This window comes from Mugil cephalus, chromosome 10 (genome assembly GCF_022458985.1).
Source record: "Mugil cephalus isolate CIBA_MC_2020 chromosome 10, CIBA_Mcephalus_1.1, whole genome shotgun sequence".
Classification (NCBI taxonomy): Eukaryota; Metazoa; Chordata; class Actinopteri; order Mugiliformes; family Mugilidae; genus Mugil; species Mugil cephalus.
Window position 1 is genome coordinate 25,739,609 of NC_061779.1, and position 13,847 is coordinate 25,753,455.

General features: G+C 39.2%; 1 protein-coding gene across 8 annotated transcripts in view; it reads right to left on the reverse strand.

Annotated features, from left to right (window-relative positions):
- cadps2 (Ca++-dependent secretion activator 2) overlaps window positions 1-13,847 on the reverse strand; it is a 166,671-nt gene that overhangs the window by 125,643 nt on the left and 27,181 nt on the right. For all 8 annotated transcript variants that reach the window (XM_047596395.1, XM_047596394.1, XM_047596399.1 and 5 more), the window contains exon 2: window positions 7,890-8,003. In XM_047596395.1, the coding sequence (XP_047452351.1) occupies window positions 7,890-8,003 (114 nt within the window). The remainder of the gene's footprint in view (window positions 1-7,889; window positions 8,004-13,847) is intronic.

Genomic DNA, 13,847 nt, shown 5'->3' on the forward strand with positions numbered 1-13,847 from the left:
AAATTTAGATCTTTACTTTAATTGAGCAGAGAAGTTTATTTGTATCACTTGATTATACTTGGATTGGTTCCTAAAAATCTTTTTTACATACGATGGTTAGTGCTATGTATAATTCTCACTATAAACAAGTTACTGATACTGGTTTACTGATACATGTCCTATTAAAGATACTACAGAAAATATAGCACACATTTATGATTTTCATGATCAGCTACGTTGACACTTTATTATTTTGGATATGAATGATGTGCAGATATATGTATTGCAAGATGATACCATCTCTGTCATTAACTGGTTCAGCTCATATCCACCTGTGATGTCTCCTCCATGTCTGTCACACTGTACCAGTGCCTGCTTCAGTCACAGATGGCTGGTATTACATTATCTTAATGTCAACATCCAACATGTTGCATTTGAAAAATGCCACCTATATTTCAAGGTCTTGTTTTTTTTTATAGAGTTAAGCCATTCAGGTTGAACTGCTTAACTGGAAACATATATAACCATTTGAAAGCAACGAGTCTAAAATATTGAGTTTTCACAGAAACCAGAAATGTATTTTTCAAAACCGTTCACCCTGTGGTGATATTGACTTTTTACTTGCTTTTGAACTAGTGATCTACTTTATTAGCTCGCTGCTGATGGAAATGAGTGGTCAGTCTCTACTGAGAGAAGTTTCATACTGAAAACCCAAAGCACATGAGAGGTCACAAGGTGAGAGCGGAGTCAGTGAAATTCTCCATTAAACCAAGAGAAAAAAATCTGTGAGCTGGAGGCACTTACAGTCTGAGCAGCAGCAGATTCCTGCTGGGCTCCAGAAATGTCACACACCTGACGCACTGGACTCCAGCTGCTTTAAACACTAAATTACAGGTCACTCACCTGCACTAAAATATCACCTTCATAAATACAACCTCCCATCATTTCAAACAGATCATATGTTTTTTCTACACAGGAACACCAATATCTAGATACCTTTCTCCATAGTGAAGCAGACTGATCCATTTTAAATTGGAGAATAAATAAATAAAGTGAAGAGCTGGAGGCATATGACGCCTCACGTTCTATATTTTCTTTGACATGTCGACAAACAAAGAGTGAATTGGTATATGATTTGATTATTTAAAAAAAATGGACCACTAGTTGCAGACCTAACTGACCCTCCCCATTAATATATTCCATGTTCAAGTTTATGGTCCATTGTGAAACATCTGGATGAATACTAGGACCCACGTTGTCCCTTCAGAACACAGGCCAGACCATCACATTGCTTCCGTCAGCTTTCCCTTTTCCCCATAGTGCCTCATGCTGTCATCTTCCATCTTTCAACACACACACACTCCGCTTTCACATGATGACATGATGATTCTTCAGGCTACCATCCATTGTTCCAGAGCCTGGTTCTGACACTCACATGCACATTGTAGAAGTTTTGAGTGACAATACAAACATCCTGACTGACCTGGGGCTTCTCCACCCCATGCAGAGTAAACTGTGATGCACAGTGTGTTGGCCAGCATTAAGGTCTTAGCAGTTTGAGCTTAAGTACACCCTGTGACGGATCAGTCCGCATAGCCCAGCCTTTCCTTCCCACGCACATCAGTGAGTCTGGGCTCCTATTAACCTGTCACCTATTTGCAGGTTTTTTCATTTATGTAACTCTCTTGGCAGGTACTAACCCCTGCATACTTGTCAAGGTTCTTACACATGGCAATTTGCTTCCACACATTAACTTCAGGCAAACTATTAATTTGATGCCTGATATAGCTCACCCCTTGACCAGTGTCTTTGAGACAGTCGAGGTTATTCACTTGTACTTGAAGGTCTGAGAACAGACACAACGATGAATTTGCCAGACTGTATAGCCCTCTGAGACAAAAAAAAAAAAAAAGAGAGATTTTGAGGATATAAATGACTATATGACCAAATGACAATAGCAAATATTGCTGAAACACCTATTGGCCTCAAGCTTTAAACATCTGCTAGTTGATGTTTTATTATGTTATGCTTATCCAGAAATTCAACTTCATAAAAACAGATTAAATAATTGAAAATCACTGTTGTTTTTTTTTGTTTTTTTTATTAAAAATGCAACATATACACTCTATGTGTTGAAATTCAGTCCTTCCCTTAATCACATCACGGAGGACAAAGGTCCATTGTATCATTATTAGAAAGCAATAATCGCTGTTGTTGTTATTTTCACATTTAAACTGATTTTAGTGTCATCCTGCCTTCAGTAAAATTATGTGGGTAGACCACAGTATACGTTTTCTCCCACTGAACAACATGAAATTGCACCAGCTCCTCTCTACCTGTAATCCCTCACATTATGACTCCACACTGCAAAGTGCAAGACAGAGGCAATTAGACCACTTCACCTCACTGTGGGCCAACTGATGGATGAAGATTTCATTTCCCATATCTCCCCTGAGCCTCCCTCAGACATACACACACATACACACACACACAAACCCTGTGCTGAGCAGAAATGAATTCCCAAAGACATCTTGAAGTGGCGAGAGAGCAGGTCAATAATAATAATACACATCTGTAGGGACAGGCCAGCAGGCCAGTAAAATGCTGTGTTTTAGGTGAACTGATTATTATCTCCATCAGAGAGCGAGGGTGAAATCAGCTGGTGGAAAATAAATCAACCCCCGTATGTTCAGCCAAACATTTTAAATACAGGTGATGTAAAGCAGCAAAGAGAAACACATGCATGGAATGTTTAAGGTTATATTATTGGTCTTAAAAACCTGAACATCATTCAGTGAACGTTTAGCTGGTAACCTCCTAAACAACTTTTTAAGGTTTTCTTACCACCTAGACTCCCAGGGAAAAATAGTTGGACACTCATACTTAAAGTAAATGAAGTTAATGTTAGAGCTGTCTTTAATTAGTGATTCTGTTACTTCATCTGTAGCCTGCTATAGCCAAACTCAATTCATTCATGTAGTAGACCATCATGAGAAAGTGGGAAGAAAGTGCACAGTCAAATGCTACTGGAACTGAATAAAAATAATGTAGACAATGAGAAACTTCTGCAGGTCCTGACTCTCACAGATTAGCGATGACAAAGAGCTGAATATAGACGAGATGCTAATTAGAAAATTGCAGAGGAGCATTGATGGTATCCAGCATAGCAACTTATGGGCGTTGCTTTATGAGTGTTACAGACAGAGAGGAGGACATATGATGTGGCAAGAGACAATGTTGACAAGATGTTATTACCAGCTGTCCTACCAACGGCCTATTGACTCATCCTAACAGTTTATAGTCCCCTGGTGAAAAGACTGACTACTGTCAGTCTGGCCAGTAGAGTGTAGGGCGGACAGACTGCCAGACAGACAGCATCATCCTTCAGCAAGTACAACTAGGGACGCAACAGCACATTCAGTTCATCCCAGTGTTAGGAATGCTGCTTTGAATATGAAATTCCTAACTGCTCAGCTGAAAATATGAGATAGCAGACGTTACAGAAAGATACAGAAAGCAATTTGTTACTTAAATAAAATTATATAACCTCTATACGTCACTTATACTGTGTTAAGAGTAGCTTTTGTCAAACAAAATAAAGTGACCCAACCCCAAAGAGTCTGTGCTATTCAAAGAATATGCAGTTAACTTTTTGCTGTGGCTGTCACCTTCTCAACTGACAGTTCATTGGGTCTGAGCAGCCTGACACAAATATGAGTGATACTAGTCAAACCAGAATACTCCCTATTTACCTATTTACCAGATAAAGCTGTCAGCTTCGTTGGAGCCATTGTTGTTTGAAGTATCTGATCAGTGCAGCTTGTTGGTTTCTCCTGATTTTTCTCAAGATATCTGTGGCTAGCAGGGAAGAACTCCTACAGCCTGTTGCTCTTATTAACCACATGTCAATGAATTGGCCATCAGTCCAAACATAATCATTATATGCAACACATCCATACGCAAGAAACAGGACACAGCAAGATTCTATCGATCAACTATCATTATTATTATTATATTATTATATAATTTCTCCAGATTTTGTTTTAGTTGTGGATCTATTGAAACACATAACTGGAAAACATAAAATATAGTTCTAGTTCTAGTTACAGTACAGCTGGCCTTTCTTTCTAACACAAATCTGATTATTAGTTGAAGACATTTGTCTCAGTGAGGGACAGAAAGACACTGGATAAACTGCTCTCAATTATGGACAATCTATTCCATCCACTACACAAAACATTACAGAACTTCTTTTATACCTACCTACCTACTCTATCCAGCTGCATAACAGCTACTACTAAGCTACTATGACCAAGACATTTCCCTTGTGTATCATTAACGTCTGTCTAAGCTGAGTCCAGTATGTGGATGCTACTAATATCCTGGTTTCAGTTATTTTTTCAAAAAGTGTCTTCCATAACCTTACTGCTTCCACTCGATCTGTTTGCCGTCCTGGCAGCTTCAAGGTTACAGAAGCAATTTGTTATTAAGTCTGAATAAAACTTTTGTGTTTTAAACGTGAAGTGGCTTACCTCAGAAAATGAAAAAACTTCCAGCTGGTAATGACATGCTGATGTAGCAGAGAAGCTAAATTGTTCCGCTGAAGGACAAAAAACATTTACAATAATGATGTATTTGTGCGAGGAGGAGAATCGTTGTGAAAGCTGTGAAATCCTGTCGACTCTCCAGCTGTCTCACTTCCTGTTGGGTTTTTGCTTCAGAGTTTCTCCCTCTGCGGATTCACATTACCCACACAGCACTCTCTTCCCTCCCTCTGCTAGTGATGGAGAATCTCTTGGCTGCTGGTCCTTTTGCCACAAACACAGGCTCTACTATACAGTAAAATGCACAGCTATGTCTATGGAAGTATACCATTACTATAAAACAAGAAGATTTGTAGTCTTAATGTGCCCAAAAAACAGCCTACCTACTATCACTGCTTTCCATTTTCATTTATCTTGTTACAAAAAGAGCTGGCAGCTATCTGGAATTAAATGAAATAAAATTAACAGCAACCTGGGTGCTCGTGGAAATTATGGCACATGTCATCAAGTTCAGTGACATTTTTTTTTTTTTTATGTTTCCAGCAATGGAGCTGTTTATAAATGTATAGTATCATGCAACTGTACATTTATGACCTTTAAATCTATGACCTTTATATACACAGTCGAAGCACCTTGTGACCAATGCATGGATCTGCTGAAATGGAGACATTTTCTGTTTCCAGCATCACATAATACTTGCATTCATGCTCCGACACTGATGGGATTTACATTCTTGAAGCTGTCAACTGGGAACAATGCAGAACAGGAACAGGAGGAGCAGTAGAGAATAGGACCGTCTTGTGTTTTCCTGATGCGACCACCCTCTTTCCCATGTGGAACATCTGTTGTGATTTTATATGATGAACGAAATCAGCACAAATCCCTGTCCTTGTCATTATACAGTATGTGCACAGGACAGTGATGCTCTGTTTTTGATTCCCTATCTCAACACCGTCTCGACACTGATGTCTGGGGAGGACATCTGAAACATGGAACAGTGTTTTATGTCCACACTACACATGGCAGCCATGCTTGTGATTGTACAGCGATAGAGGAGCCGCGATCAAGAGATTACATAAGATCTTCTCTTGTCACATTTGTTTGCAATTAAGGAGGCGAGCTGCAAGTGGCTGATAAGATCTCCCTCTCGTTCCAGAGGGAGAGATGGAGGCAGAGAAGAGATGGATATCAAAAAGAGTGTAAAAATGGAATAGAAAGAGTGAGCAAGTTCACTGCAATCTCTTCTCACAGCTTTCCTCCTCCAACACTGGAGTCCAACACATCACAGGAGTAAGCACAGGTTACCTTCCATATGCTGACAAATATTAAAAGCACAAGAGAGCAATAATCTATACATGATCCAACAGCCTTGTTTGTTGTAATGTTGCATATATATATATATATATATATATATGATATTTTTATATTCTATTCCTTAGTCCACCCATATGTGCACTGCGCTGTGTCTCTGCTGCTGTTAACAATGAGAATTCCCCATTGTTGGATGAATAAAGGCATATCTTATCTTAGAATACATGATCCAAAAACCTTGAGTTATTCTTTCACTGCAGTAATACAAGCAGATGGATATACTTGGAGAAGGAGGTAAAATGTTAGGAAATGTCTTAAAACTGTATGGTGTAGTGGGAGGGGGAGTCAACCTGATGGATATTAAAAAGCTGTACCTTTGTTGAAAAAGATTGGTGTACACAAATAGAACACTGCTGCTGGATCCGTTTTCTAATCTGGTACAGTCTGATGACGGCAATAAATTTAATTACCTTGTGTCATAAGAGCTAAACAGCGCTCTGTCTCTATGGCATGGCATGAGAAATACCTGGGGTTTGGACAGCACAGGGATCTAAACTAAGGGGTATTTTTTCTTCCTGAATATAGCACAGGGCAATTACGGAATTCCCAACTGGACCTCATGTTGACAATGTTGAGTCATTGCTACATTAACTAATTACTGACACAGCAGCCACTGATAGAAAGGAGTGTCTGTTTAGCTTATTCATTCAGTCATGACATGATGAAGGATGCCATTTGGTACTGTAGGACACTGACCACAACAGCTCTACAATGAAGATGAACTATAAGCTAATGAGGAATTGTATGAAAGAATCAGATAATTCATACAGTATACCTGTACCTATACTGTAGTGATTCAAAGTGTAATTTGATCGTACAGATATACAACTCACACAGTCTCAGTGTAAATGCTGGAGCATAATTACCAAAGCCCCTTCAAGGTAATTCATCTAAGAGAAGAGAATAATTCATCTCAAAATAATTAAAAAATAGTGAATTTAACAATTAATAATAATCAATTAATTGGTAATTAATAACAGAATAAACATATACTATATAATGACAAATGTCTGAGAATCACCCATGTATAAATGTAGGTGATAAAAGGTCTGCTCTCCAGAAATTTAACTTCATATTTTCTGTTACAGTAGTATTTTGAAATTTTCTATAAAATACACCATTTATTTATGCAAGATAATGTGATCTCATTTTATCCCATGATCACAGTATGGACAGTCTATCATAAACCGCCATAATCATTACATACAGGACACTACAAGTCAACGCCCTGCAAAACTGAGAGTTGATGACAAGGCTGCAAGAAGTATTGAAATTGAAATCGTTGCAAGATCCACACAGGTAGACTGACTCTCACAAACATCTTGCTTCCCTCTTACACTCTTACCTTTTCGTGCTTATCTCCTGCACACCAAAAATTTTGCTTCATTATTTCTAAGGTTATAAACCTTCTTTTTCAGATAAGTAAACTGTGATAATGGGTATTCATGAGAGGACACTAATGGGATAAAAGGAGAACAACCGTAATTTGATACGTTGCCATAATATCTGTTCAACTGGATGCCCTTACAGCCTTAAGAACTGATAAAAAAAATTACAATAATAATGCAGGTGTTACTGGTGTGCAGAGAATACGCGGTGAAATTGTGATTGTGCAATCACTGCACCATGGACATTTGAAAACGATCACATTCTTATGTGCAAATACTGTCCATTTGCTGCTTTTGCCATACAAGTAAGTTGTAACATGTCAGCTGAGAAGTGTAGAAAGTACAAGTTGCAGAGATAACATGTCTTCATGAATATTAATGAAGCATGTGATGAATGCACAGGGGAAGCAATGTAATAAATTGTCTCTTATTGTGTCTTTTAAAATCTATGTCCCCCTGTCAGTTTGATTGCAGCTTGTAAACTATCACACTACAGGAATCAGAACAACACAAAAGGACAGTCTCCATCCCCCTCAATTTTTTAAAATCCAAAACACTTGGTGCGTCTTGTCAAACATCTCTTTTACACAATAACAAGTCATCTTACCTCATAGTAGCTTCTCACAGCATTACAGAAAGCCTCATCTGCCACAATCTGGGTTTCACCATTGAGGAAGGCCAGAAAACGCTCTTTCACTGCCTGCAGCTGCTGCTTGTTCACCTGAGAGACAAGAGATGATGGAGGAGGACATTGAAGCACAGAGTTTATGAGGAGAAATGAGAAGAGGTGTTGGCAAAGGACAGTCAGTTAGAAAGAGTCATAGAGGAGGAATACATGATGGTAGGAAAGCAGGATGGATGAGAAACAGAACAAAAGGACAAGATTAGAGTCACTGTGTGGGAGAGTCCGACAACACCATTACAGAGAGGAGGTTCATTATCAAACACATGTCTTACATTAGGAAACGGAGTTTGCCAAAAACAACAGAGGGAGATCAATCTGTCTTAGTGAACAAAAGTTCACACATTTTCAGATTGAGGGAGATTCTTTTAGACTAAACTTAACTTGAATTTGCTATTGGTTTCACTTGGGCTAATGTTCACTGTACTGACATATATACGTGTACCTCTGTAAATTAAATAACTTTGGTTTTGGATGAATGTGATAAAGAAAATCAAGTCACATGAAATGATGTTGAAACAATTGCTGAGCACTAGACTCCTAACTGCTCACCTTCCAGATTATATCTAAATTAAAAGTCAAGTACTTCAAACTGCTTCGTAAGTCCCTGTGTGTACGATACAGACCATCTGTTCCAAGACACCTCAGAATGAATATGGGAGCCATCAGATGCCTCCCTGATGCTATTGTGATGACAACAACGTAAAAATTCTAAATGATTGAGGCTTTTTGCACAGTAAGATACTTGGAAACATAGATATTTTTGAACACTAACCGCATTTTCATCAGGGCAGTTTAGCCAGTAGAAAAAAAGGTACGAAAATCATTCCCATAAATGTCACTGGTAGTGATATTTCTTTCCAGTAAACCATAGTTGACATATTGTGTTGTATGCGAATTTTAAGCTTTCATGAGCTACAGAATCAGCAGAAGCTGAATCTCATAAGCAGCATAAGCATGAGGTGTCAGGAGGACGACGTCCTCGAGGGAAAATTAAACCATTATTCTTCCGCTTGTTGCAACACTACCAGCAACAAATACATTCTGGAAGTCAAAGTGCCAATTTCCAGCGACACAAAGTGAGCGACTTATCTCCTGCTGACAGCTTTTTCTGTGGGCTTCTTTGCCGTTTCTGTGTCTAAGCGGAGCTGCTGTGCTTCGCCTTGAACCAAAGAGGTGGAGGAGGGGTGAATTTTAAAAAAGGGAGCAGGTTGTGACCATTCACAGTCAGGATGACTCAGGCACCGTCCAACAGGGTGAAAATGGTTCCATTAGAAATGAGGAAGCTCCTGTTAGGGCCAGGTGTTGGGTGAAACGTGTTACAGCAGCAGCAGCCTATCTAATACTGATGCTAAAAATACACACAAACACTTGTCCTCTTGATCCGGGGGACAAAGCAAATCAGTCACGCTCAAAGCAGTTTATAGATGAAGCTGTAGATGGTGATTCATTGCAAAGCACTGAGCAGAGAGAGGAGTGTGATGAGACAGAGACAGAATATTAAAACATGATTTGGGTTTATCTATAGTACAGAGTAGGATGAGCAGTCGGAACAGCCCTCAAGTACAGTGGAGAGAAAACATCTATCCTGTTAAAACGACACGTTTTTCTCATGAAAATGATGATTTAACTGACTTTTTCAAGTCCTGATTTCACTATAGAACAAAACAGCTAAGAGCAACTTTTCAGTGTGCATGTATGACCCCTCTAAACTCCTTACCTCACACACCACATCTGCTTTGCTTTCTTTTTTCAATCGTGCAGCATAACCAATGCATTGGCATATTGCACTAACACCACAGGAGGAAATGCTATCTGCCTTCCACCCAACTACTGCATTGCTCAGTATTGGTTCCTGAGTACAGCAACCACCTAAAATGTGCTTTATAACATTAAGTTAAGGCCTGGGTGTAATTTCTCTTCAGTGAGTTGATGGAAAAGTTTTATTGATTATCATGAGAACTTACCCAACAACAACTGCTGCTGCTTTGGTATGTGTTTCTATATAAAAATATGTTGCTCATTAGAAACTGAATGACTGGGTGGAGGGTTCGGTGAATCATATTGGAGGAATACAGTAAAAAATAGGTATCCCCATGTTATACACTAGAATAGAAAAGTGCACTAAGCTGGCATGAAAAAAGCACACAAAAGATAAAGGGGGTGGAAAAAAGGAGGCAAACTCCGGAGAAGTGGGAAGCACCCATTACCTAAATTTATTCTGAAATGTTAATGCCAAAAGCTTGTTAGTTCAGAGAGAAACTGCCAAGATGAGACAGTCTCCCTTACATAATAGTAGTTAACATGGAAACACAGGACTGCTAAAGTTAGAATTATAATGACATGAAAGAAAGGTAATTGGTTCTTAATAGTATGCACGTCATAGCAAATGGGCAAATGGGTATTTCTCTTTTAGAAACAAACTTGATCATTGATATGTCACTGCAACCATTAAGTAGTGAGCTTTTTTCACCGTTTCATAGCACTGGGCGCATAACAGCGTTTCCACATCTACAAAATCTTCTTCTCTTCTGAAGCCTTCCTGGCTGAATTTCAGATCCTGTCTCACTTTTTTTTCATCATCTTTTTTCCGAGTGACTGCAGCAGTAATGGCTTCCCTCGTACAAATGCGTCCAGTCCATGACATGCAGGGCGACAACCAGAAAGAAGGTAGAAATGCACTGTGAAAAGCCACCTGTCAAGGTTCAGTCGTATTTCTGTTTGTGCCTCCCCCTCTGAGACGCTTTGTCCAGGAAATGGATTTATCCCGGAGGGGTTTTCTAAGTGTACGAGCAGCACTACAGCTCCGTCAGTAACAGAAAACACCCAGGTGGAGGTGTCATTTTCACCTCAAATTACTGCTATTCAAAAAAGGCACACCACTCTGAGGTCAGCAGATCGACAACTCCAAATGTTCAAGTAACTTCAAGCTTTCATGTGACAGATTTGAATTTTTCTGGAGCTCTTTCTCACCTGGACAAAAGAAAACCTTACTTCACTGTGAGAGCAGATAGGAAGATAGGACTGAGGACTCATGGTTTTATACAACCAGCCTGCATAGGCAATGAAGTTTAAATAAAACCTCTCACAGATGAAAGTATGAAAAACCATTGTAGCTGCGTAATTTAAGTAAACAATTACAAAGTGATTATCCAATATTATATCAGACTTTTAAACAGATTCACAAAAGACTTCTTTGCCAAATAGTTTTTATTTACCCAGAAAAATATAGTGAACTTCTTGAGAACATTGTTAATAATGTGTCGATACTACGGTACTTTGTTAGTCGTTAGTGTTAGAGTTAGCCATTGCTGCAACTCCAACTTCTGACTCTTACTACTGCGACAACAACTGAAAATCACTTGTCCCTTTCACGTCAAGCAGCGATTGCTGTGCACCATGTTTCAACATCAGCAGTCACATGTCTCTCGCCAGCCACCTGAGGAGGCCACGCCGCCAGAAGATCTCTGCAGGTGATCAATCTCACAATCAGCTGCAGCCAATACAACAAAACTGGCAATGGATGAAATAGTGTGTTTGGAACAGCTGAGTCATACTGGCTGAAAGCTGAGCCAAAAAAAGATAAGCTATGCTTGTCATCGTGCTTACAATTTGTTATCCGACAAATTGGATATTGTGCCTTGATGCCTTTTCACTAAATGTGATCTGAGCCAACCAGACAGCTAATCATAAGCACTGTCAAAGTGTCAATCATTCAACAACCGACAAACTGACAGAACTGATCAAATGGGGAAATACTAAACATCAATAGTCAGTTATTACAACATTTCATGGCAAAAAAGAATGAAGTGTAATGCCTGTGTGTTATGTGTTATGAACATGTTTAAATCATACAAGCTGAATTTCAGGCTCCCTGTAAAGAAAGGGTCTTTCAGCAAAGACTGCTCAGACAATGAGGCCAGGTTAACAGCTTTTCTGTTTCCAGTTATGACAGCGGAACGTTCAACTTGTTGCTCTTCTGTCAGGGGGAGATCAATGAGAGGAGGCCAAGACAAATTAGTGTGTGTGTGCATGTGTGTGTGTGTGTGTGTGTGTGTGTGTGCTTCTATAGGTTCTGAGGGCTTAACTCGAGTTCCTTCCTCCCCTTGGAGGAAGTGACAGGTTATCAGGGACAGTTAACAACCTTTCAATGACAGATCAATAAACACAAATCAGTCTGCGTGTGTGTTTGTGTGAACAAGAAATGCCTCCACAATAAAACATTCCCAGTAGCACTGTCATGATGCAGCTGTCGACCACAAGCCTACTGAAAGTAAGACATATCCGCAAGATGTCTGATTCATGAACCGAAGGCAAAGTGAGTCTCAACACATATACACAAAGAATGTGTAATCTTCTCAGTGCAGTAGTTGTGCCAGAATGTATTTGTTTGGATGTGAGGATATTCTGTGTGACTGTGTATCAGTCAGCTCTTCAGTTACTTTCCAGTATAACAGCTTTCTGTCTACAGCCCAAGAACGTGCCTACTGGATGCAGCTAGCAGAGGAGGACAGATGGAAGATTTTCCCTGACGCTTCCGGTTTCAAAAATCTAGGGTTTGTTTTCTAATAATAATACTAACAAACCAATATATACCCACAAACACGTACAGCACCAGCAAACTTGAGTCAACTCTGAAAAAAACACAGCAACCACACAGCGCTGTGAATGATGAGTTTCTCCGGCATTAGAGTTGTAGATTATTCTCCAGACCACACGTATTATTTTTCTCATCATCATTCAGGCAGCTGAACTCCTAGTTAGAGTTCCCCTTTCTTCTATTTGCATCCAGGGAGAAGGGAAGTACCAGGACAGTATTTGAAGTCAAAGGCGTCTCATTAAAACCAATGCACCAAAGTAGCTGAAGTCAGCAGGAGCGTGAATCAGTGGAAAGCAATCTTCTTCAACTTCTCAATTCAATTCAATTTTCAATTCAATTCAATTTTATTTATATAGCGCCAATAACAATACAAATTGTCTCAAGGGACTTTACAAAGACCGGCCTGAAACCTCCCTAAGGAAAAACTCCCTAACTTAATGGGAAGAAAACCAGAACCCAGCTCATATGGAGGGAACCAGCTGCTGAAGGCCAGTCAGGTAGAAACTGAGAGAAAAGAAGAGCAGGACAAACAAGATAAACAAGCTTCTGTCATAGATATATCGAGCTGAAGGAAACACGTAGGATCTAATAATAGAACATATGCTGATGATTGATCTTAAGTGACAGTTTGAGAGTATAAGAGGATTCATGGGCAGGTTGGTGAATTGTTCATCTAGGTAGGAGTGGACAACTGCAAGTCATGAAGACTCGGGTAGATGTAGTTTATGGAGCTCAGGTCTGATACAAATAATCAAATATGTAGTCAAATGAAAACCCACTCAATAAATATATAGTTCTTTATTTATTTTCATCAGTCCAATTTATCAGCTTTGTTGTGCTTTAGAGTTAAATTAAAAGTAAATGCACATCTGATAATCTGTACTGTTTGATGCAGAATACAGTGATAGGATAAAGAAGATGGATGAAAGCAGAGAAGGCTCAAATGACTCAAGACTGAAAGAAAAGGGACTGATTCAGAACCAGTCTGTTCACAGGGAGGCATGTAGAGCAAGTTCTGCGATATTTTAGGGCACTAGAGAACACAAAAGACTGGAACCTTACAAAAGATCAAACAATAGCCTGATCTCATACCTAGAGATTAGCACAAGTACAACTACACTAATGTGTGGTCTCCTTATGCTGTTTAAGGGGGTTTACAGTACAGACACACAATGGTATGTCTCAAATATAAAACATATATTCTATAGTATAAGTTGGGTTAATAAAATTATTTCTTATTAAAAAACTTGATCCAATATCATTTCATAAATTCCTCTGATACA